The sequence below is a fragment of the Thunnus maccoyii genome, chromosome 12 (genome assembly GCF_910596095.1).
Source record: "Thunnus maccoyii chromosome 12, fThuMac1.1, whole genome shotgun sequence".
Classification (NCBI taxonomy): Eukaryota; Metazoa; Chordata; class Actinopteri; order Scombriformes; family Scombridae; genus Thunnus; species Thunnus maccoyii.
In genome coordinates this window covers 32195934-32218080 of record NC_056544.1, presented here as the reverse complement: position 1 = coordinate 32218080, position 22147 = coordinate 32195934, and the positions used below count along the sequence as shown (strand labels likewise).

General features: G+C 39.2%; 3 gene segments (V, D, J or C); 2 read left to right on the top strand and 1 right to left on the bottom strand.

Moving 5' to 3' along the window:
• Positions 1 to 3320: 3320 nt before the first annotated feature.
• Positions 3321 to 3823, bottom strand: LOC121909136 (the record flags this gene model as incomplete). The annotated part of the segment is given in 2 exon segments: positions 3321 to 3655; positions 3772 to 3823. Coding segments are annotated over 2 exon segments (387 nt in total), but the record flags the coding sequence as incomplete, so codon positions are not given.
• Positions 3824 to 4260: 437 nt separating this feature from the next.
• Positions 4261 to 6839, top strand: LOC121908848. The segment is given in 3 exon segments: positions 4261 to 4296; positions 5389 to 5464; positions 6317 to 6839. Coding segments are annotated over 3 exon segments (444 nt in total).
• Positions 6840 to 20044: 13205 nt separating this feature from the next.
• LOC121909137 lies at positions 20045 to 20627 on the top strand (the record flags this gene model as incomplete). The annotated part of the segment is given in 2 exon segments: positions 20045 to 20182; positions 20305 to 20627. Coding segments are annotated over 2 exon segments (378 nt in total), but the record flags the coding sequence as incomplete, so codon positions are not given.
• Positions 20628 to 22147: the final 1520 nt, after the last annotated feature.

Sequence of the window (22147 nt, the reverse complement as noted above, 5' to 3'; positions counted from 1 at the left end):
TTTTTTAGAAAACAAGATGTAGTTCAGTCTGACAGACAGCAGTCAGTAGAAAACAGACTATTCTAGATGTCTCAGTGTCTGCTAGGTAACTCTTTAAACCTGCTGATTGTTCTCCTTTAATCAATCATCTTTATTGATTCATCTCTTCCTCTGCATGTTCTGTTCTTCCCCAGAGTGTAAAGGACAAGACAGCGTGACCCAGCCAACAGGAGATGTCATTGCTACTGAAGGAGACACAGTTACACTTGCTTGTACATTTAAGACCAGTAACCCAAGTCCATACTTATTCTGGTACAAACAAGAAGTAAATGATTCCCCGAAGTATATGCTGCAGCGTTACATGTCTGGTGGAGGAGATAATGCTGCTAAGTTCCAGAAAGACAGATTTGATGCTACAGTGAACAAACCATCAGTTCCTCTGCAGATCTCCTCTGCTGCAGTGTCTGACTCTGCTGTGTACTACTGTGCTCTGCAGCCCACAGTGACAGGAAACACCAAAACTCTGTACAAAAACCTTTGGAGCAAAGACAACAGAATACTCCACAACATCCACTAGAGGGAGTCACACACTGTTAAACTTCAGTGGTTTCTTATCAAACAGTCTAGATTCTTTTCCCTCATGAGACACAGTTGTGATGAAGAGTTTTACAAATGAATGTCATTTGACATATGAGTCTCCTCCTACTGACTGCAGAGGTGGCTGCATGGCAGAGAGCTGTTTGATTCCAGCTGTGAACATCAGACCAAACACAACTCACAAAACCACTCAACACTTATTCAAACTCAACATACACTTACAGCATTTCACTTGTGTAACCATGGAAACACTGGCTGTCATTTTACTGTTTTCAGCTCTTGTAGGTACGTATGTTTTTGTCATTGTGTGATATTTTCCAAATGATGGATATTTGACTCTGGAACAGAACTTTAATACAACATGTTTCCTTCACTAGGTAACACCTTGGAAGATGATATTACTGCCAGCAGTGCTGAAGTGTTTTCATCAGAGGGCCGTAGTGTTACTCTGTCCTGTAACTATTCAGTTAATGCTCATAATCTCCAGTGGTATCGACAAGATCCTGGATCAGCTCCTCAGTACCTTCTCCTGATCATTAAATCAACATCTACTGTGATGAATGCAAAACCTGCAGACCCTCGACTGACTGTTGAACTCAATTACCAGAGAAATCAAGTTGCTCTGCAGATCTCCTCTGCTGCAGTGTCTGACTCTGCTGTGTACTACTGTGCTGTGAGGCCCACAGTGACAGGAAACACCAAAACTCTGTACAAAAACCTTTGGAGCAAAGACAACAGAATACTCCACAACATCCACTAGAGGGAGTCACACACTGTTAAACTTTAAGGATATTAAACAACAAATGTTTGAGAAACATCCACTAAAGGTGTCCTCTCTCTCTCTCTCTCTCTCTCTCTCTATCTATCTCTCTCTCTCTCAAATTCAAATTCAAAATAGCTTTATTGGCATGAATAAAAGAAAAACATATTGTTGCCAAAGCAGTTTACAGAGGATTCATATATTACATATTTCATATAGACATTAAATATACAGGTGTCACATGCAGGTTCTATATTACACTGATGCAGTCCATTCTTTGATTGCAATACAACACAGTTTTATAGAATTTGATGCAGTTACTTAATATCTTATAAATATAGATTTTCCAGTGATTGTGAGTCCCTCAGGCTGTGGCAGGCAGATACATATTTAGCTGCTAGAGGAGCTGCTGTCTCTTCACCAGGAGAACGGCCAGTTTCTCCTCTGGAGTTAACATCTGGAGGTTTGGTGTTTTCTTGGCTATTTCCTGGTAGTGGAAGTCTCCTACTGAAGAGAACTTCTCACAGTGGAGGAGGAAGTGCATCTCTGTCTCTAGCTCCCCTGTCGAGCAGTGAGCACATACACGCTCCTCTCTGGGCGCCATGTCTGTCTGTAACTTCCTGTTTCTACTGCCAGCTGGTCACTGAGCCTGTGATTGGTCAGGATCCGTCTCTGCTTGGTATCTCTGACAGACTGGAGATACTCAGCCAGTTTATATTCTCTGTTTAGAGCCAAATAACAATTGAGTCTACTTTGGCTTTTTGTTTCATTTCTCCAATGTTCTAAATATTGATCTTTTGATTGATTCATAATTAGTTTTATTCTGTTGTGTTGTTTTGAATCAGTGCTGATGGAACCTGGTTGGTTAGTTTCATCATCAGCTGACTGAGGGGGCTGTTTTCAGGGTTCAGCTCTTGGGTTTTTTAGTGATTTGAAATGAAGTGTGTCTTTTGGGCTTGAATTTAGATGTTTCCAAAATGTTATCGCCAGTTTTTGTTTATTTAATAGTCTCTCTCTCTCTCTCTCTCTCTCTCTCTCTGCTGCTGTTTATCCTTCAAACTGAAACTGGTTCACACCACCTGAAGGTTTTGGTCCAGAAATTTACAGTTTTAATTTTAATATAATGAAACTAAAGTTTTACACTCTTGCTAACGGGTGATTTTTGAAATGATGAAGATGTAAACTATTAGTCTGGTTGTTGAAAATGATACATTGGAGTAAGAGAGAGCGCTTCCAACTTTTTATCTTTAGTACTGAAACCTGTCTGTTGTCATGGTTCAGCAGTGATGCCTCTCTGTTGCCATGGTTACTGAGCTCAAAGAGGGAAGTGAAACACTGAAGAGCAGAAATGTGATCAGTCTCTCTCCCTGCAGTGGGTGGAGTCGCCCCCACCCTGACTTGTTGCCTAAACCCAACTACACACGGGACTCAGGATGCAAACCCGGGTCTCTGCTGCCAGAGTCCTGCATGTTGTACGCCTGCCATCCACTCCATCCTCCTCCTTCTGACTTCACAGCCATATATACCATACCATCATAAGGATGATACAGTTTAATACTAATGTATGTCAATGTTTAGTTGAGTTTTTTTCCTTCTCAAACACACTGCTGGTCGGCTCTTTCATGTGATATCTTTCCATGCAGATAGGTATGGTATGGTATATTCTCTCTTTTCAAAGAGGAAAAACTGAGCTCATAATTAATGACAAACATGGGATCATTGTTGAGTTGATGCTAAGAAGCTGTGATGGTAAACTTCACTGATTTCAGAGGAATCTCCTTATAAATAAAACTGTTTGTGTGAGTCCTTTATTTCATTGTTTGAATATAGTTTTAGTTTTGACACACTTAATAAAGTGTGTGTGTGTGTGTGTGTGTGTGTGTGTGTGTGTGTGTGTGTGTGTGTGTTCAGTGAACTGTATCAGTCAGTTTCTGTTCAGTCTGACTGAGGGAGGTTTTTGTACGACGCTTTTTCACTGTGTGAACACATACTGACTGTTGATTTCATGATAACTCTGACAGTAATAAACTGCTGCATCTTCAGCCTGAACTCCACTGATGGTCAGAGTGAAGTCAGAGTTTGATCCACTGCCTGTAAAACGATCTGGAATCCCTGATTCTCGCTGATCAGCAGTGTAAATGAGAAGTTTAGGAGTTTCTCCATCTCTCTGTTGGTACCAGGCTAAGTAGTGGTAGCTGCTCCAACCAAAGTCAGTCACAGTATAAACATCCTGACTGGTCTTACAGCTGATGGTTGCGGAGCCTCCCAGAGCAGATGTCACTGCTGCAGGCTGAGTCACTGTGATCTGGCCTCTGGACTCTGAGGATACAGAGACAAAAACATAAAGCAGCATCATGGTTTTGATGGTTTTGTGGGCTTCATTTCAGAGGGACGGATGTTCATAGAGGAGAGGAGTTTGATTCTCTGGACTTTACCTGTGAAGCAGCAGCAGAGGAGAGTCCAGATGAGGACGGAGATCAAAGTCATGTTGTTGATGAGGAGGATTTCTGTGGCTTCTGTTGTGATGAAGGACAGCTGTCAGTCATCCAGTGTTCAACTCTCAGGACTATAAACTCTCCCAGAGCACTGGAGCATGGTGCCGCTGATGCAAAGTGGCTCTCTATGAAAATGCTCTGACTGACTCCAACAGGGACTCGGATTGTGTATGAAAGTTTATTTCTACAGAATTTAGTGTAAAATTAATTTAACAGTAAAATTTATGAAATAAAAGTATACCTTTGTGAATCTGTGGCACTCGGTGGATGTTTCTTTTAATATTAAAGGCTAATTTTGTTGAGTTTGTTTGTTTCAACGTCAGAGAGCCGTGTCTCTAATTTCATTACTTTAATCATGGAGTAACTCAGAGCAGCTTCAATAAACTGATCTTTAAACATTATTGTCTCACATGTTCAACTGCTGTTCACATGGAACCCTTCTCCACTTCGGCCTTCAAAGTTCTCGTTTGAATATTTGCTACCACCATCCTCTCTACGTTTAAGAGTAGGCTTAAAACTTTCCTTTCTGATAAAGCTTGTAGTTAGAGCCGACCAGGCTCGCCTTGGATCAGCCCTTAGTTATGCTGCTATAGGCCTAGACTGCCGGGGGACTTCCCATGATGCACTGAGCTCCTCTCTCCTCTTCTCCATCTGTATGTATTCTTTTACCATTAATGCATGTTACTAACTTGACCTCTAACCTGCAGTTCTTTGTGCTTTCTCATCTGCAGGAAACCCCATAAACCATGCTGACGTGTTGACGTCCTTCTCTTGTCCTTCACCAGCTGTTCCTCCTGTGGTTGCTGTTTGTTGCTGCTAATCATGTATCTGTTGTTGTTGTTGTTGTTGTTGTTGTTGTTGTTGTTGCTGTTCTCTCTCAACAGAACCGGTCAGGGCAGATGGCGCCCACCTAGAGCCAGTTCTGCTTGAGGTTTCTTCCTGTTAAAGGGGAGTTTTTCCTCACCGCTGTCACCAAGTGCTGCTCATGGGGGGAATTGTTGGGTCTCTCTCTCTGTAAATTAAAGAGTTCGGTCTAGACCTGCTCCATGTGAAAGTGCTCTGAGATGACTTTTGTTGTGATTTGGCGCTATATAAATAAAATTGAATTGAATTGAAAAAAAAAAACCCTCAAATGTGAACAGCTTGAAATGAAGAAAAGATAAAAGAAGAATACTTTAACTTTAAAATGTTAACCAAAATATGTATTTAAATGTTCCTTTTAGTAATGAACTATTATGACGTTGAATTAAAATTCATGTCAACAATGTAGATCAATCAACTTATCAGAATATTGATTAGGATGTGTCAGTGCTTATTTTTATGTGGTTTGGGCTTTTCTTCAGTATGTATTTTGTTATATTTAAATTTATCGCTCAAAGAATGAAACTCAATTTCATTTAAAATTACTATACTGTATAAATAAAATGACACATTTATTACATTTGTGGCACTTAGTTGTTGTTGTTTTTAAATGATCTTATAAATGTTACAAACAGACTAATCGTGTTGAGTTTGTTTGTGTCAAAGTCAGAGAGCCGTGTCTCTCCACACTGAGAGGTTTTTGTACGACGGCTCCATGAGTTTGTATCACTGTGGTACACGTTCGGTGGAGGAACCAGACTGGATGTTGACTGTAAGTACATTTTCTTTCTCCATGAACTTGATCAATCTAATTATATATATTTTAATGAATAAATGTAACATGTTCAGTATTTAACAATTTATATTTGAACATTGTTGAAGTTATGAAGACATCTTTTTCTTCTCTCCTTAAATCCATTCAAAGAGACTAAAAACTTTTATACAAAAAGGTTTTGACAGTTTGTAAATTCTCATTATTTAATTGGTTAAATTAAATAATGTCTGAGAAACATTCTGTAAAGTTTTAAACAACCAATTTATACATTTTACATGAAGAAATCTTCCAACCTGCTTAATGAGTAATTACAGTTTCTGTAAATGTTGTATTGATTTTACTCAGTCTTACTTTCACACTAATGAAAGATTAATTTCAGAATTGACAGTAAATATAATCCCACTGTAGGAGATGAATCATATTCTGGATTATTAGAATTAAACTTGAATTAAAAACACAATTAAAGTTGTTTAAAATGCTCATTTTTATATTTCCAGTAATGAAACCTTGTTATTCAGTAGAGATACCTGCTTACATGAGGACAGCAAACATGTGTATCTTGTGCAAACGTTAAGCTTCAGTGAAATCATTTTAATATAGTGAAACTAAAGTTTTACACTCTTGCTAACAGGCGATTTCTGAAATGATGAAGATGTAAACAATTAGTTCAGTTGTTGAAAATGATACATCGGAGTAAGACAGAGCGCTTTCAACTTTTTATATTTAGTTCTGAAACCTGTCTGTTGTCATGGTTCAGCAGTGATGCCTCTCTGTTGCCATGGTTACTGAGCTCAATGAGGGAAGTGAAACACTGTAGAGCAGAAATGTGATCAATCTCTCTCCCTGCAGTGGGTCGAGTCACCCCCACCCTGACGGTGCTGCCCCCCTCCAGCGAGGAGCTGCAGCAGGGGAAGGCCACGCTCATATGTCTGGCCAACAAGGGCTACCCCTCAGACTGGAGTCTGGCCTGGAAGGTGGACGGCAGCAGCAGCAGCAGCAGCGGGGAGGAGAGCAGGAGCCCTGGGGTGCTGCAGAAGGACGGCCGCTATAGCTGGAGCAGCACCCTGAGGCTCCCTGCAGACCAGTGGAGGAAGGTGGGCTCTGTGACCTGTGAGGCCACCCAGGGCTCCCAGACTCCAGTCTCAGAGACACTGAGGAGAGACCAGTGTTCCCAGTCCTGACCTGACTCATTGGGACTCTGCTACTGGTTTTACTCTGCTACTGCTTTCAGTCTGCACTTTGTCTGATTCTTTCTCTCGTTGCATGTTTCAACATTTAAGTGTTCTGGTTTGCTGTAATGTTGAATGTTTCAAAGTTTTAAAACAATAAAGTTTCATCAAAAATGCAACTGTCAAGGTGTATTTTACAATAAGAGTAACATGTTGTTTGACCTTTTTTCTATTCCATATATAGAATCCATTAGGAGCATTAACTCAGTTAATATACACATCCACGATAGAAACAAGTCAGTCTTTTTCCCAGATCACCTTTTAATTCCATTGTGTACCATGGAATATGTTCTTCATGTAGCAGTATCATCTCTATTGATGCAAAGGTAATCCACCAATCTAGGGTATCTGTCACCACTAAATATCTGGTTAAAAACATGGATCTTCTTGAAGAGGGACATGTTTTTTTCATTTTCAACATTAGATAGAGAAATCAGGGTATCATCAGCATCATGTGATATAAAATGTCTCTGATCTGAGATTTAAACCAAGTCATAAGTAAGTTCCACTTCAGCGACAGACTGAGAGAAGAAGATAGCACGCAAAGTGGCTCTCTCTGTCAGCAGTCTTCACATTATCTTTTTTTATTTCTTGCAGTAATATTGATGTGCTTTATATGTTAAAACTATGCAGATCTATACATCAAATCAGTTGTGTCCATATTATTAAAAATATAACTGCTGTTATACTGTATGTTACTATAACTACTGAAAACAGATATATTTCATCCACGCACACAGAATTTGGTTAAAGGTTAAGGTCACAAGGATTTCAGGTGATGATTTTACAAAGAAATAATGCTCCAGGCCTTGCCCGCCACTGGATTCTACTGTATTAGAAACAAAAGCAGTGAACACTCCTGGTATTTAATTTAATATTATTTTCATTTAATTTAGCTTTAAAATTAAAGGAGGAAATTATTACTTCTAATTTTAAATGGTTTCTGAGTGTGTTTACTATTTCAGAGGTTAAAAGCTATATAGCCTTCATACTCTATACCAACTTATATTAGAGTGTGGTATTGTACTGTGTTAAAGGGTTAGTACACTCAATTGTTTGTTACACTGTGGTCTTACAATAAGGTATATTCAAGAGGTATAGGATTTCCAAAGTGACCCAAGCAAAAAACATTAAGTTAATCAGAGATAATATAACAAAGGAAATTAGGATAAAGAACTCAGGGCCCCATCTACATAATATAGAGGGTAGACGGGCTACACTCATATTAGAGTAGGTATAATAACAGGGAAATAGTCCTCCTTGTTGGCCACACAAGAAATTATGATTGTTATTAATCTTAATTATGATTTTGCAAGAGTATAAGGTCTTTTAAGGTTAAGTGACTGAGATGCAAGCACAAGACAATACAAACAAGTTCACTTTAGTTACATTCACATTTATTACTAATAATAGTACTAAACACTACAACATTTTACAGACAAGACACAAGAGGGAAAGAGAAACTGGTACACAAGGCTATGGCTAGTGAATGATTGAAATGCATGATGCAGAGTTATCTATTGTGTAGTTGGTATGAGAGACCTGATAAACAGATGAGATGACTGTTACCTGAGAAGCAGTGAGTCAAATCAATGGTACCACAACTGAGTTCTGAATTGCCAATTGAAATGACAAATCATGAAAGCAGCAGGGTTTAAGCAAGTTGATGAAGGTTTTGTATGAATACTTGCTTGCTCTCTGGGGTGGCTTCTTACGGAGAATCGAGTCTGATGTGCTGGGGTGAGGAGCTGGAGTCTGGATCTTGTAATGATGAGTAAATCGGCCGGTCTGAACTTGAAATTTCCTGGTTTATGCTCTCATGCTCTCCTAGGCTTGACCCTCAACTCATGACTCTAGATTCTGAGGTTTCACCTCCTCTTGTTCTGAGTCACATCTTCAGACTAGCAAACTTCAAGCTTCACACTGGCATGACAGAAAGCAAGAATACAAAATCAAAAGTAAGAAGAAACCAGCAGCCAGCCTGGACAACCAGCCTGGAAAATTCAGCCATCAACCAGCAAAAAGCAGCAGCCTCAACAAAACAGCCTAGAGTCTCAGATAAGACACTGTTTTAAAGTTTTGGTCTGCCCGCCCAGAAGGTGCATCCTGGTCAGTCCCAGGGGTTGTAGAGTTCTGGGGGGGCACAGTCAGTCCCCTCCTGTTCATGGACAGGCAGGTTCAACTCCTGAATACGGTTACTCCATTAATCAAAGTATTTACAATTTAGCAATTGCATGATTCTTAATTTTGCATTTTTGATAGTAGCTTTAGCGTGTGTGTGTCTGTGTGTGTGTGTGTGTGTGTGTGTGTGTGTGTTCTGGTAAATGTCTGTGAGTGTCTGTATGTCACTGGAGCATGACATATTGTGCAGCATGTCTTGTGCCTTATGCTGGTTTGCCCAGTGATCAGTTCTTGGGTTGGTCATTCAAGTCCTGAAAATCAAAATCCACAGTGGGATTAAAGTTGGTGCCAGCTCGTCTCTGTGTGTGACTGGCTGTTAGAGGTGAGTTATGATAACCAATGGTGGGGGTCTTTTATCCAGATGGTACCATCAGTTCACACTGGGGTGTGAATTGGTCTCTCCATCTTGCTGGCTCTTGTAGCTTGAAGGATCAAAGGTGGTTTGGGTCAGTGGTCTGGTTTGGTGACCATGCAGGAGATGGGGGTTCATTATCTGATCCTTTCTGTTTGCAGGTGGTGGTTTAGATGATCTGGTCAGTGAGGAGTTTGGGACCCTACATCTTTAAGACTATGTTGACGTCATTGCAAGTCCTGTTTAGTCTGATTAGCAGTCTGACAACCAAAGAAATTCAGTGTATGATCAAATATGACGATGAAAAGCTTCAAATCCTCACATTTAAAAAGCTGCAACCATCAAATATTTGACATTTCTGCTGAAAAATGATTATCAAAATACATGCTGATTAATTTCCTGTTGATTGACTGGTTGATTGATGGCTGCAGATCTATTCCAAACACTGAGGGAGTGTTTGCTGTGTCGTATAACACTGAGGCCTCTAGTTTCACGGTGGGAAACTGTTTTAACAGAATCTCCCCTTTGTGCTAGTCCAGCACTGCTTTTTCCACACAGTCCTCCTGAACAACAGAACGTCTCCTGCTGCTTCCATGACACAGAAATATAACAAACATAATCAGTAACAAGTTGTAGTTCAGGCAAGCTGTTCTTTTTCATGCACACATTTTCTGACATTTTAAATAGTTGGAGCTAGTGTTTGGCCTGAGATAACTGTCAGGAGCTCCAAGTAAATATGATGAGTTTGTCAGGAGGCTGATGGATCTCAGTGTTCAACTCAAACTTAACAGAACTGAAAGCCGTGTTAAACTGTGATGAAGTTCATGATGTCATTGATGGTTCAACAACCTACAGAGGTGATTTCCTGGCCCCGCCCACTGAGGTTTAACTCAACCAATGAGATTATTTCTGTCTGCAGAGCAGAAATGTTTGAGGAAGTAAAATCCCAATCAGCTTGATGCTGAGGAGAAGGGCTGTGCAGCAGAGAGGCTGTTTAGTTTCTTCATTCTACTGCAGTGGAAGAACATTGATCATCTGCTGTCTGTTTGGTTTCAACAACTCCAAAGACATGTTGCTTTACCTCTTTATACTTTTATCTCACTTTATAGGTGAGTGTTAGAACAGAGATGAAAGTCTCATTTTACCTGATGTATTAACCAGATATCTGTTTTTCATAGCTGGATGATTTTGTGGAAGTAAATTCACAAACAGAAAGAACATGTTGGGTTTTTAATGCATTTTAAAATGATGAAAGATGACAGTAAAAGTCAAGAACCTCTGTTGAGTCTCTTTTAAAATCTCTTGCAGACTAACTGACATGAATGACTCATTTTGCAGCCATGAGTTCCATGAACAGCATAAATCCATAAAATACTGAAGAACGTGTTGCAGAGGGAGGAAACATCAACCTGACCTGTAAATATGAGGGTTTGATCTACAATATCCAGTGGTACCAACAATACCAGAGATCCAGACCAGAGTTCCTGCTCTACATCACAGAGGACGGATCGATTTATCCAACTGTTTCTGTTTTCTCAGCTCACATTAACAAAACAGAGAAACGTGTTGATCTGCAGATCTCCTCTGCTGCAGTGTCTGACTCTGCTGTGTACTACTGTGCTCTGCGGCCCACAGTGACAGGAAACACCAAAACTCTGTACAAAAACCTTTGGAGCAAAGACAACAGAATACTCCACAACATCCACTAGAGGGAGTCACACACTGTTAAACTTCAGTGGTTTCTTATCAAACAGTCTAGATTCTTTTCCCTCATGAGACACAGTTGTGATGAAGAGTTTTACAAATGAATGTCATTTGACATATGAGTCTCCTCCTACTGACCGCAGAGGTGGCTGCATGGCAGAGAGCTGTTTGATTCCAGCTGTGAACATCAGACCAAACACAACTCACAAAACCACTCAACACTTATTCAAACTCAACATTCACTTACAGCATTTCACTTGTGTAACCATGGAAACACTGGCTGTCATTTTACTGTTTTCAGCTCTTGTAGGTACGTATGTTTTTGTCATTGTGTGATATTTTCCAAATGATGGATATTTGACTCTGGAACAGAACTTTAATACAACATGTTTCCTTCACTAGGTAACACCTTGGAAGATGATTTCTATAGAAATCAGTCAAATGAACAGTTGATCAGTTTGTGTCCACAGAGTAACACTGTACAGTTGACATTTTCCACTGTCTTCTCCTCTCAGCCTCATGAACAATGTTAGTCTAATGGCTTCATTTTCTCTACTTTTTCCAGGACTAATAGCTGGAGACACAATCTCTCCTGTAAAAGATGAAGTCAGTGGAAGAGAAGGAGAATCTGTCACACTCACATGTACCTATAAGACAAGTGCAGGGAGTGTTTGGCTTTACTGGTACAAACATCATTCTGACCTTCAGTCACCTCAGTTTAAAGGATATGGATCCCAAACATCAGCTACAACAACTGAGCTGACCATACAGAGTCTAACCCTGGCAGACACAGCTCTCTACTACTGTGCTCTAGACACACAGTGATAGAAAGTGTAGAAGAGGCTGTACAAAAACCTGAACACAGATATCTGACTACTCTTCAAAGAGGAGGGAAGTGGTATTCAAACCACAGCTTCATATCAGATGGATTCTGCTAATTCCTGTTTTATCAGAGTCACTGTGGTTACAGCTGCTAATGAAACACTGTGGGAGGATTCACATGAGCAGCAAATCCACATCAATGACAAACCAGCTGGATGATGCTTCAAACACAAGACACCATCAAACATAAAGTGACATAAAACTGTGTGTTGAACAAAAACCTGAAGTTACTCGTCGGGTTAAAAAGTGAATGTAATGAAAATATGAGAATGTTTGTTTCATACTGTCAGTTTTTATCATGAGTTGTTTCCATTAGACAGGCTGTGATACTTTTACTCACAGAATCAACTCTGTGAGGGAAATATTTAATGTGAGGATACAGATAAAATCTAAAAATAAAAACAATTTACCCTGGTTTAATGAAAATATGTGGAAACTAATGAAATCTAGAGATGCTGCACTAAGGACGGCAATTAAAACTAGAAGAGACACCGACATGCTGATTTATAAAGGTTTAAGGAACAAAGTTATCCAAGAGCTAAGAGAAGCTAAATCTCATTTTTATCTCAATATTTTGAATGAGGCAAAAGGCAACAGTAAATTGATCTGGAAAAACATCAATGATCTCACAAGGAGGGACACAAAATTTTAAACTCAAAGTACAGGGAAAGTTAATTGAAGATCATCTTCAAGGAAACTGGATATTGTACCTATAGATGCTACAGGTCAGGTTTTCGAGCTGGTAGAAACTAATGAGTTACAGGTAAACAAAATCATCAGCTCCTTATAAAGCTTTAAATATAGAGATGCTTTCCAATTTGACACCACGTTTGTCAAATCACACAAAGGTATTTTAACTCCCCCTATTGCTCATTTAATTAACTTGTCTTTTAAACACAGCTCCTTTCCTGATGACTGGAAACGTGCCGTTGTCACGCCTGTTTTTAAATCTGGAGACTGCCTTGAAGCCAGTAACTACAGACCAATAAGTATACTGCCAGTACTCTCAAAGGCTGCTGAGAAAGTTGTCATTAAACAACTGACAACATTTCTTAATACAAACAATTTTGGTCTACATTGTATGCATTTTGGCTTGAGAGCAAATCATTCCACTGAAACTGCTACCTTGCACTTAATAGAGCAAATAAAATCAAGACTTGACAAAGGAGGAGTAGTTGTTGCTGTATTTTTAGATCTGCATAAAGCATTCGACACAGTCAATCATGATGTTTTAATATCAAAACTCTCTAAATTTAACTTCTCATCTAGAGCACTGGCATGGATGTCTTCATATTTATCTAATAGGAGACAATGTGTTAAAGTTGGTGACACACTGTCCAGTAACATGAAGTGCACAATGGGTGTTCCACAAGGGTCAGTGTTAGATCCCCTATTATTTAGTCTATATATTAATGATCCCCCTCAACAGTGTCATGATGCAGAGCTACAAATGTATGCAGATGACAGCGTTGTATACACACATGCAAAAACAGCTGAGTTAGCTGCTGCTAAGCTAACAACTGCATTGGAAAGGATCACACATTGGCTTGATCAATCATGTCTGAGTCTAAATGTAAACAAGACGAAGGGTATGTTTTTCTCTAAGACTATGGTACAACCTCCTAACGCTAATATTCTCATCAAAGGTGAAAAAATTGACATAGTTACTGATTTTAAATATCTTGGTGTGACACTGGATCCAAATTTGAACTTTGAGAAACATGTTAAAAAAACGGTTTAAACCATAAAGTTCAACTTAGCAAATTTTAGACAGATTAGAAACTGTCTCTCTTTGGACGCTGCAGATATTTATGCAGCTATGATTCTTTCCCAGATGTCTTATTGATCACATGTTGGGGGCAGGCTGGAGAAACAGCCATAAAACCTCTTGAGTCCTTATACAAACAAACTCTAAAAACTCCGGACAAAAAGCCAATGCATTTCCATCACTGTAGGGTTCTGGAGAAATACAATTTACTGAGCTTTGAGACGTTTAAATTATTCTCGAATTTGTGCCTAGTTTATAAATGTTAAATGGTTTGGCCTCCTCCACTATGTGACTTTGTGTTCACTCGCTCAGTAAGTTCTATTAGATCCTCCAGAATATCCTCTATACAAGATTGTACCATTTAATCACACTGCATTTGGACAATCAGCTTTCTCTGTGAAAGCCACAACTCAGTGGAACGTCCTACCTGATGATATGAAGAACTGTAGTTCAATCAATACATTCAAGGCCAAATTAAAAAATCTACTAAAGACCAATCAGCTGTGTGACCATTGAGTCTAAACTCCATCTATGGTCTTCTCATTAGCGCAGGTAGTCTTGCTTTTAATTTGACAAGTTTACATTATTAATTTCTAATTGACATTGTGGGTGTATGTGATGTGCTGTGTGTGGCTTTGTATTTTCTATTTGGTATGGTGTATTCTGTGTGTTTTGTTTTGGGTTTTTTTGCTTTGTACTGTTTGTTGTTGTGCTGTTGTATGTTTTTTGTCGGGACGAGGGATGCAAATTAGCTTCAAGCTAACTCTGGTGCATCTTCAATGTTTAAAACTGCACACTGTCCCAGTCAATAAATAAATCAATCATTATATGTTGGGGATCAAAGTGAGTCTGCACCAGATGTAAAACAGGAAACATTCAATCTCCAGTGATGACTACATACAAGACAAGCTATGCTAGGAAAGGAGAGAGGCACAAACATGTGTTTAGTGTAAAGTTGTCAGTAGGAGGAATAACACAGGGCTGTGAATGAGCTCTGACACTGTGATCAGACTCCTCCTTTAAATCCACCAACTTAGTGTTGATGAAGACTAAACAGAGATCAGAGTCTTCTTTATACTCGCTGTAGCTCAGAGTTACTCAACACTGCAGATATGACGTCTCTGTTCATCTCAGTGTTGCTGGCTGCTATGTGCCTTGGTATGAACACAGCTCTGTTTCTGTCATATCAATCCAACATTGACATGATTCTTTAACAGCTCACTGATACTGTTTGTTGCTGTTTTACAGAATGCAGAGCACAAAAAGACAACGTGCTGCAACCAAAAGGAGATGTGACTGCTGCTGAAGGAGAGGCAGTAACACTTGACTGTCAATATAACAGCAGTGTTACAAATTATTACCTCTTCTGGTACAAACAGGATGGAAACAACAGCCCCAAATTCATCCTGAGCCGAGTTAAACTGGATGAAGGGAACACACCGGATGAGTTTAAGGAAAGATTTTCATCCACACTGGATTCCAACTTAAGATCAGTTCCTCTGAAGATCCAGAAGCTGCAGCTGTCTGACTCTGCTGTGTACTACTGTGCTCTGCGGCCCACAGTGACAGGAAACACCAAAACTCTGTACAAAAACCTTTGGAGCAAAGACAACAGAATACTCCACAACATCCACTAGAGGGAGTCACACACTGTTAAACTTCAGTGGTTTCTTATCAACAGTCTGGATTTCTTGTAGTGATGATTAAAACAACAGACAAATTATAATACAGGTATAGAGTCTGAATAAATTTATTAACACAAGGAAAAAGCATGAATTGGCAGTATGGTGCATTATATCAGTTACAATCACCAAGTATTACAGTACAAAATGATCCGTAGATAATATTTATCAGCTCAGAGATGCTGTCTGTTAAACATGACTCCAAGTCCAATATGTTCCCTTTAGTTGAGCTGTGAGGTGAGGTAGGAAGGGATTTATTGAGGAACAAAACTATGACTGAAGGACAGAAAAGACACAAACTGTCACTGTGATGTTTAAAACAAAACAGGTTTTCAATCCTCTCATGAGCTGTTCTGGATCAGAACATCAGCAGAATTCCTGAATATATTCTTGAATATAAAATGCTAAATGAAATATTCAGTTATTTGAAACAACAGTTTTTAGGTTTTGCTGATCCTTCTGAATTTAAACTCTACTACTGAGAAATAAAACAACTTGAATCCATCATCTCCATAAACTGTGTGACTTCAGACTCTGGTATTAAATCTATTTATTCTTCATTTTATAATAGAATAGAATTGATTTCTTGGGTCACAATATTTCTGGTGTACCACAGGGTTCAATCCTAGGTCCTCTCACTTTCAGTTCATGTGTTGCCTTTGAATTGGTAACTATAGAATCTGATATATTTAGTTACTTACAGCAAAGTGTGAAACAACAGCATTTGAGTGATTCTAGAAAAGAGATCCTTTAACTTCCCATAAAATTCTTTAGACCGGTTTAACTCAAACCTGCTAAGGTGTCCATGTCCATGTTAAGCATGCTGCTCATGGTCTTGATGTGATGCTGAGTTTTCCTTCAAGCTTTTCAGCTGATTTATGTTATAATGTGACAAATAAATGTTGTATCAACTTTAGGAACATAGATTAGATCCTTCTTGAGTTTGCAAATCCTGAAAATGTGAGTCATCCTTTAAATCATTGTGGCTTCCTTTCTGTAACTGAGAGAAGTGAAAACACAGATCTAAGAGATTCAGGGAGGAGCTAAGCTGTTACTGAACTATAGAAGAGAGACGAACTTCCATATTCAGCAGAGTTCAATACACAAACCACAAACATTACCTTCATTCAACATGCTGGCATTGGACTATTATGTATTTTCTTTACTGTTTCTAGTCATTCTGACAGGTATGAAAGTTTCTGCATGAAAAAAATTCAGTTCCACTTTTGTCTGAATGTGATTCCTTGATCATGACTTTAACAACATGTTATAACAGAGTTATCTCTTCCTTTAGGTGTCAGCTGTGAAGAACTCACTCCAGTCAACAATGAAGAGAACAGTTTAGAAGGCAGCACTGTTACTCTGTCCTATAAATACCCAAAACTTTCACCTGGTGATTATTTCTTCTGGTATCGACAATATCCAGGAAAACCACCAGAATTCCTCATGTACATCACAGGCAGTAACATCACAAAAACAGCAGACTCTCTGAAGTCAGAAACAAGATTCTTTACTGATCTGTTTGAAGACAAGCGTGGAGTCAAACTGCAGATCTCCTCTGCTGCAGTGTCTGACTCTGCTGTGTACTACTGTGCTCTGCAGCCCACAGTGACAGGAAACACCAAAACTCTGTACAAAAACCTTTGGAGCAAAGACAACAGAATACTCCACAACATCCACTAGAGGGAGTCACACACTGTTAAACTTCAGTGGTTTCTTATCAAACAGTCTAGATTCTTTTCCCTCATGAGACACAGTTGTGATGAAGAGTTTTACAAATGAATGTCATTTGACATATGAGTCTCCTCCTACTGACTGCAGAGGTGGCTGCATGGCAGAGAGCTGTTTGATTCCAGCTGTGAACATCAGACCAAACACAACTCACAAAACCACTCAACACTTATTCAAACCCAACATTCACTTACAGCATTTCACTTGTGAAACAATGGAAACACTGGCTGTCATTTTACTGTTTTCAGCTCTTGTAGGTACGTATGTTTTTGTCATTGTGTGATATTTTCCAAATGATGCATATTTGACTCTGGAACAGAACTTTAAAACAACATGTTTCCTTCACTAGGTAACACCTTGGAAGATGATTTCTATAGAAATCAGTCAAATGAACAGTTGATCAGTTTGTGTCCACAGAGTAACACTGTACAGTTGACATTTTCCACTGTCTTCTCCTCTCAGCCTCATGAACAATGTTAGTCTAATGGTTTCATTTTCTCTACTTTTTCCAGGACTAATAGCTGGAGACACAATCTCTCCTGTACCAGATGAAGTCAGTAGAAGAGAAGGAGAATCTGTCACACTCACATGTACCTATCAGACGAGTTATGCAGGTGTTTACCTTTACTGGTACAGACATGATTCTGACCTTCAGGCACCTCAGTTTATACTCATGAAAGGAGCAAAATCATGGAGCAGTGATGAATATATTCCTGATAAACGATATACATCCAAAACATCAGATACATCAACTGAGCTGACCATACCGAATCTAACCCTGGCAGACTCTGCTCTCTACTACTGTGCTCTAGACACACAGTGATAGAAAGTGTAGAAGAGGCTGTACAAAAACCTGAACACAGATATCTGACTACTCTTCAAAGAGGAGGGAAGTGGTATTCAAACCACAGCTTCATATCAGATGGATTCTGCTAATTCCTGTTTTATCAGAGTCACTGTGGTTACAGCTGCTAATGAAACACTGTGGGAGGATTCACATGAGCAGCAAATCCACATCAATGACAAACCAGCTGGATGATGCTTCAAACACAAGACACCATCAAACATAAACTGACATAAAACTGTGTGTTGAACAAAAACCTGAAGTTACTCGTCGGGTTAAAAAGTGAACGTAATGAAAATATGAGAATGTTTGTTTCATACTGTCAGTTTTTATCATGAGCTGTTTCCATTAGACATTCAACAAGGGTGTCTGCTGCCTCCACTGTTTGAACTACGAGTGTGAATGAGATATGGTCACTGACTACTGAGCATGTGCGGGAACGCTATTCTGTTAACAGAGCTTCGCTAGCTTCTTGTGCTACATATCACTATCTATTAACATGGTACTACATTATGAATTTCTTGAAGAATTTCAGTACAAGTTACAGTACATTTCTCAAACAGGTTGTAGCCACTGTAGGTCTTTGGTTATTGGCCATGATTAATGCTTCTTAACTGTTTAAAGTTAACTAGTGTGCAGTGTCTGCTTAACAAACCTGATCTGGATCCAACTGTATGCAATCATTTCAGGTCTAGCTCAAAATGACCTTTTATTTCAAAAAATATTTTGAGTTGTTGGATCTTAGCTCAGATTTCGATACAGTGGATCATGGAGTCCTCAGTGACAGGCTACAACGGTGGGTTGGCCCATCTGTTTCTGATTTAAGCTGGTTTATATCATATTTATCAAATAAACAATTATTTGTGATGGTTGCTAATGATATGTCTGATGCTGCTGTCTTGAGTTATGGAGTGCCTCAAGAATCTGTTATTGGCCCTATCTTATTTTCTATTCATATACTACTGTTTTAACATATCTTTTCACTTTTATGTAGACGACAAACAGCTGTACATTTCCCTCAGATGTGACAATTTCAGCAAACTGCCTGATTTAAAGGATTGCCTGGACTCTATGAGAAGCTGGATGTTTAAAAACTTCTTTAACTTTCTTATTCAGTGGTGATACAACAGAGGTTTTGAGGCATTATTTAACTACATAACTAAATCTTTACTTCAAGATTCAAGATTTAGTTTATTGACATTTTCTTGTGTATTTGCATACACAAAAAACAAAATGCTGTTCCTCCCAGCTCACAGCAATGTAACAACAACAGAGAGGATAAAGATATACTGTGTATGCAAAAATTCTATTTAAAAAAATGATGAAAACACATAAATCCCAAGAGAAAAAACAAAAAATGAACGAGCAGTTAGCAGCACAGTGTATTAAAGAACATTTAGAGAGAAAAGTACATGTCTCAATTGGATGTAGACAGCTCTTGCATGTCAATGACTGACCAGCACTGATGGGGGATTTATATAATCCATTATGCTGTCCAGAGAACATTTGGCAACATGATTATTGTTGCATGACCGGTATGTATAGGTTAACAGTTAGCCTAGCTTGCATTCATCTGCACTTGCTTTGGGTCCACTGGGTGCAACAGACCAAACGCCATCAGCTGATTTAGCTCCCAGCCAGTATTTCTCGAAGTAAAAGTCTTTGTTACAAATGTCCAAAAAAACTGATATAGACATATTATAGACATATTTCCTCTACACTCCACAGGATGACACAGATGTAGACGTAGACATGGACAACGATACTGCAAGTCGGAACTACGAGAGGCCGCTGCAAACGTTGGTTGTGCCACCATCACACCAGTTCATGGAGAGAGAGAATACCACCAACAAGGACCTCTTAATTTCTCTTCTTGTCTCTTTCTCTTCTTCACAAAATAACTCTTCTGTTAGCTTCCTCAGTGCAGTTTCTCCTTTGGAATGTAGGTAACAGTAGCAGGTAGCAGTTGACAGCTAGCTAGCTGTTTTGATTTAAAAATATATCTAAAGATGACATTTCCTCTACTGTTAATTAATTTTGTTACCTCTTCTGTAGAGTATCTTCTGAAGATTATTTGAAGGTTATTTTGCAAAATGTCCCACTTTGTAGGTCCAAGTTTGAGATGTATTCAGGAGCCCATCTCTGGTGCAGCCACTCTCTGAGCTGTGAGAGCAGGGAGGAGGAGATTAAGGGAGGAGCAAAACTGTCACTGAAGTACAGAAAGACACAAACTTTCACTGTGGTGTTTCATACTAAACAACACAGACAGTTTCTTCTTATCTTCAAGATGGTGTCAATGCAATTAAGTCTGTTTTCAACTTTGTTTCTGATCACACTAACAGGTAGGTGATACACTTAATATTTACTTCTATTGATGTTTGATTGAAAACTGAGCATGAAGTTGTATGTATTCATGTTATGAGTCTTTAACAACATGTTATAACAGAGTTATCTCTTCCTTTAGGTGTCAGCTGTCAAGAACTCACTCCAGTCAACAATGAAGAGAACAGTTTAGAAGGCAGCACTGTTACTCTGTCCTACAACTACTCCAAAAAAGCTGATGGCAATGATAATTTCTTCTGGTATCGACAATATCCAGGAAAACCACCAGAGTTCCTCATGTACATCTCAGGGCTAAATCAAACGAGACCAGCAGATTCTCTGAAGTCAGAAACAAGATTCTTTACTGATCTGTTTGAAGACAAGCGTGGAGTCAAACTGCAGATCTCCTCTGCTGCAGTGTCTGACTCTGCTGTGTACTACTGTGCTCTGCAGCCCACAGTGACAGGAAACACCAAAACTCTGTACAAAAACCTTTGGAGCAAAGACAACAGAATACTCCACAACATCCACTAGAGGGAGTCACACACTGTTAAACTTCAGTGGTTTCTTATCAAACAGTCTAGATTCTTTTCCCTCATGAGACACAGTTGTGATGAAGAGTTTTACAAATGAATGTCATTTGACATATGAGTCTCCTCCTACTGACTGCAGAGGTGGCTGCATGGCAGAGAGCTGTTTGATTCCAGCTGTGAACATCAGACCAAACACAACTCACAAAACCACTCAACACTTATTCAAACTCAACATTCACTTACAGCACATTTCACTTGTGTAACCATGGAAACACTGGCTGTCATTTCACTGTTTTCAGCTCTTGTAGGTACGTATGTTTTTGTCATTGTGTGATATTTTCCAAATGATGGATATTTGACTCTGGAACAGAACTTTAATACAACATGTTTCCTTCACTAGGTAACACCTTGGAAGATGATTTCTATAGAAATCAGTCAAATGAACAGTTGATCAGTTTGTGTCCACAGAGTAACACTGTACAATTGACATTTTCCACTGTCTTCTCCTCTCAGCCTCATGAACAATGTTAGTCTAATGGCTTCATTTTCTCTACTTTTTCCAGGACTAATAGCTGGAGACACAATCTCTCCTGTAAAAGATGAAGTCAGTGGAAGAGAAGGAGAATCTGTCACACTCACATGTACCCTTGAGACAAGTACAGGGGGTGCTATGCTTTACTGGTACAAACATCATTCTGACCTTCAGGCACCTCAGTTTATACTCAGGAAAGGAGCAGGATCAGCGAGTCATCTAGAATATATTCCTGATGAACGATATGAATCCACAACATCAGCTACATCAACTGAGCTGACCATACAGAGTCTAACCCTGGCAGACACAGCTCTCTACTACTGTGGTCTAGACACACAGTGATAGAAAGTGTAGAAGAGGCTGTACAAAAACCTGAACACAGATATCTGACTACTCTTCAAAGAGGAGGGAAGTGGTATTCAAACCACAGCTTCATATCAGATGGATTCTGCTAATTCCTGTTTTATCAGAGTCACTGTGGTTACAGCTGCTAATGAAACACTGTGGGAGGATTCACATGAGCAGCAAATCCACATCAATGACAAACCAGCTGGATGATGCTTCAAACACAAGACACCATCAAACATAAACTGACATAAAACTGTGTGTTGAACAAAAACCTGAAGTTACTAGTCGGGTTAAAAAGTGAATGTAATGAAAATATGAGAATGTTTGTTTCATACTGTCAGTTTTTATCATGAGCTGTTTCCATTAGACATTCAACAAGGGTGTCTGCTGCCTCCACTGTTTGAACTACGAGTGTGAATGAGATATGGTCACTGACTTCATGTTGTCTTCAGGTATTTACATTTGTTGACATAAGAACTGTCAGTTGTCAGTGTTTTACTATTATCTACCTGATAAAAGTTTTAAGTTATGTAAACCAGGACAGAAAAGACTCAAACTTTCACTGTTTCCAG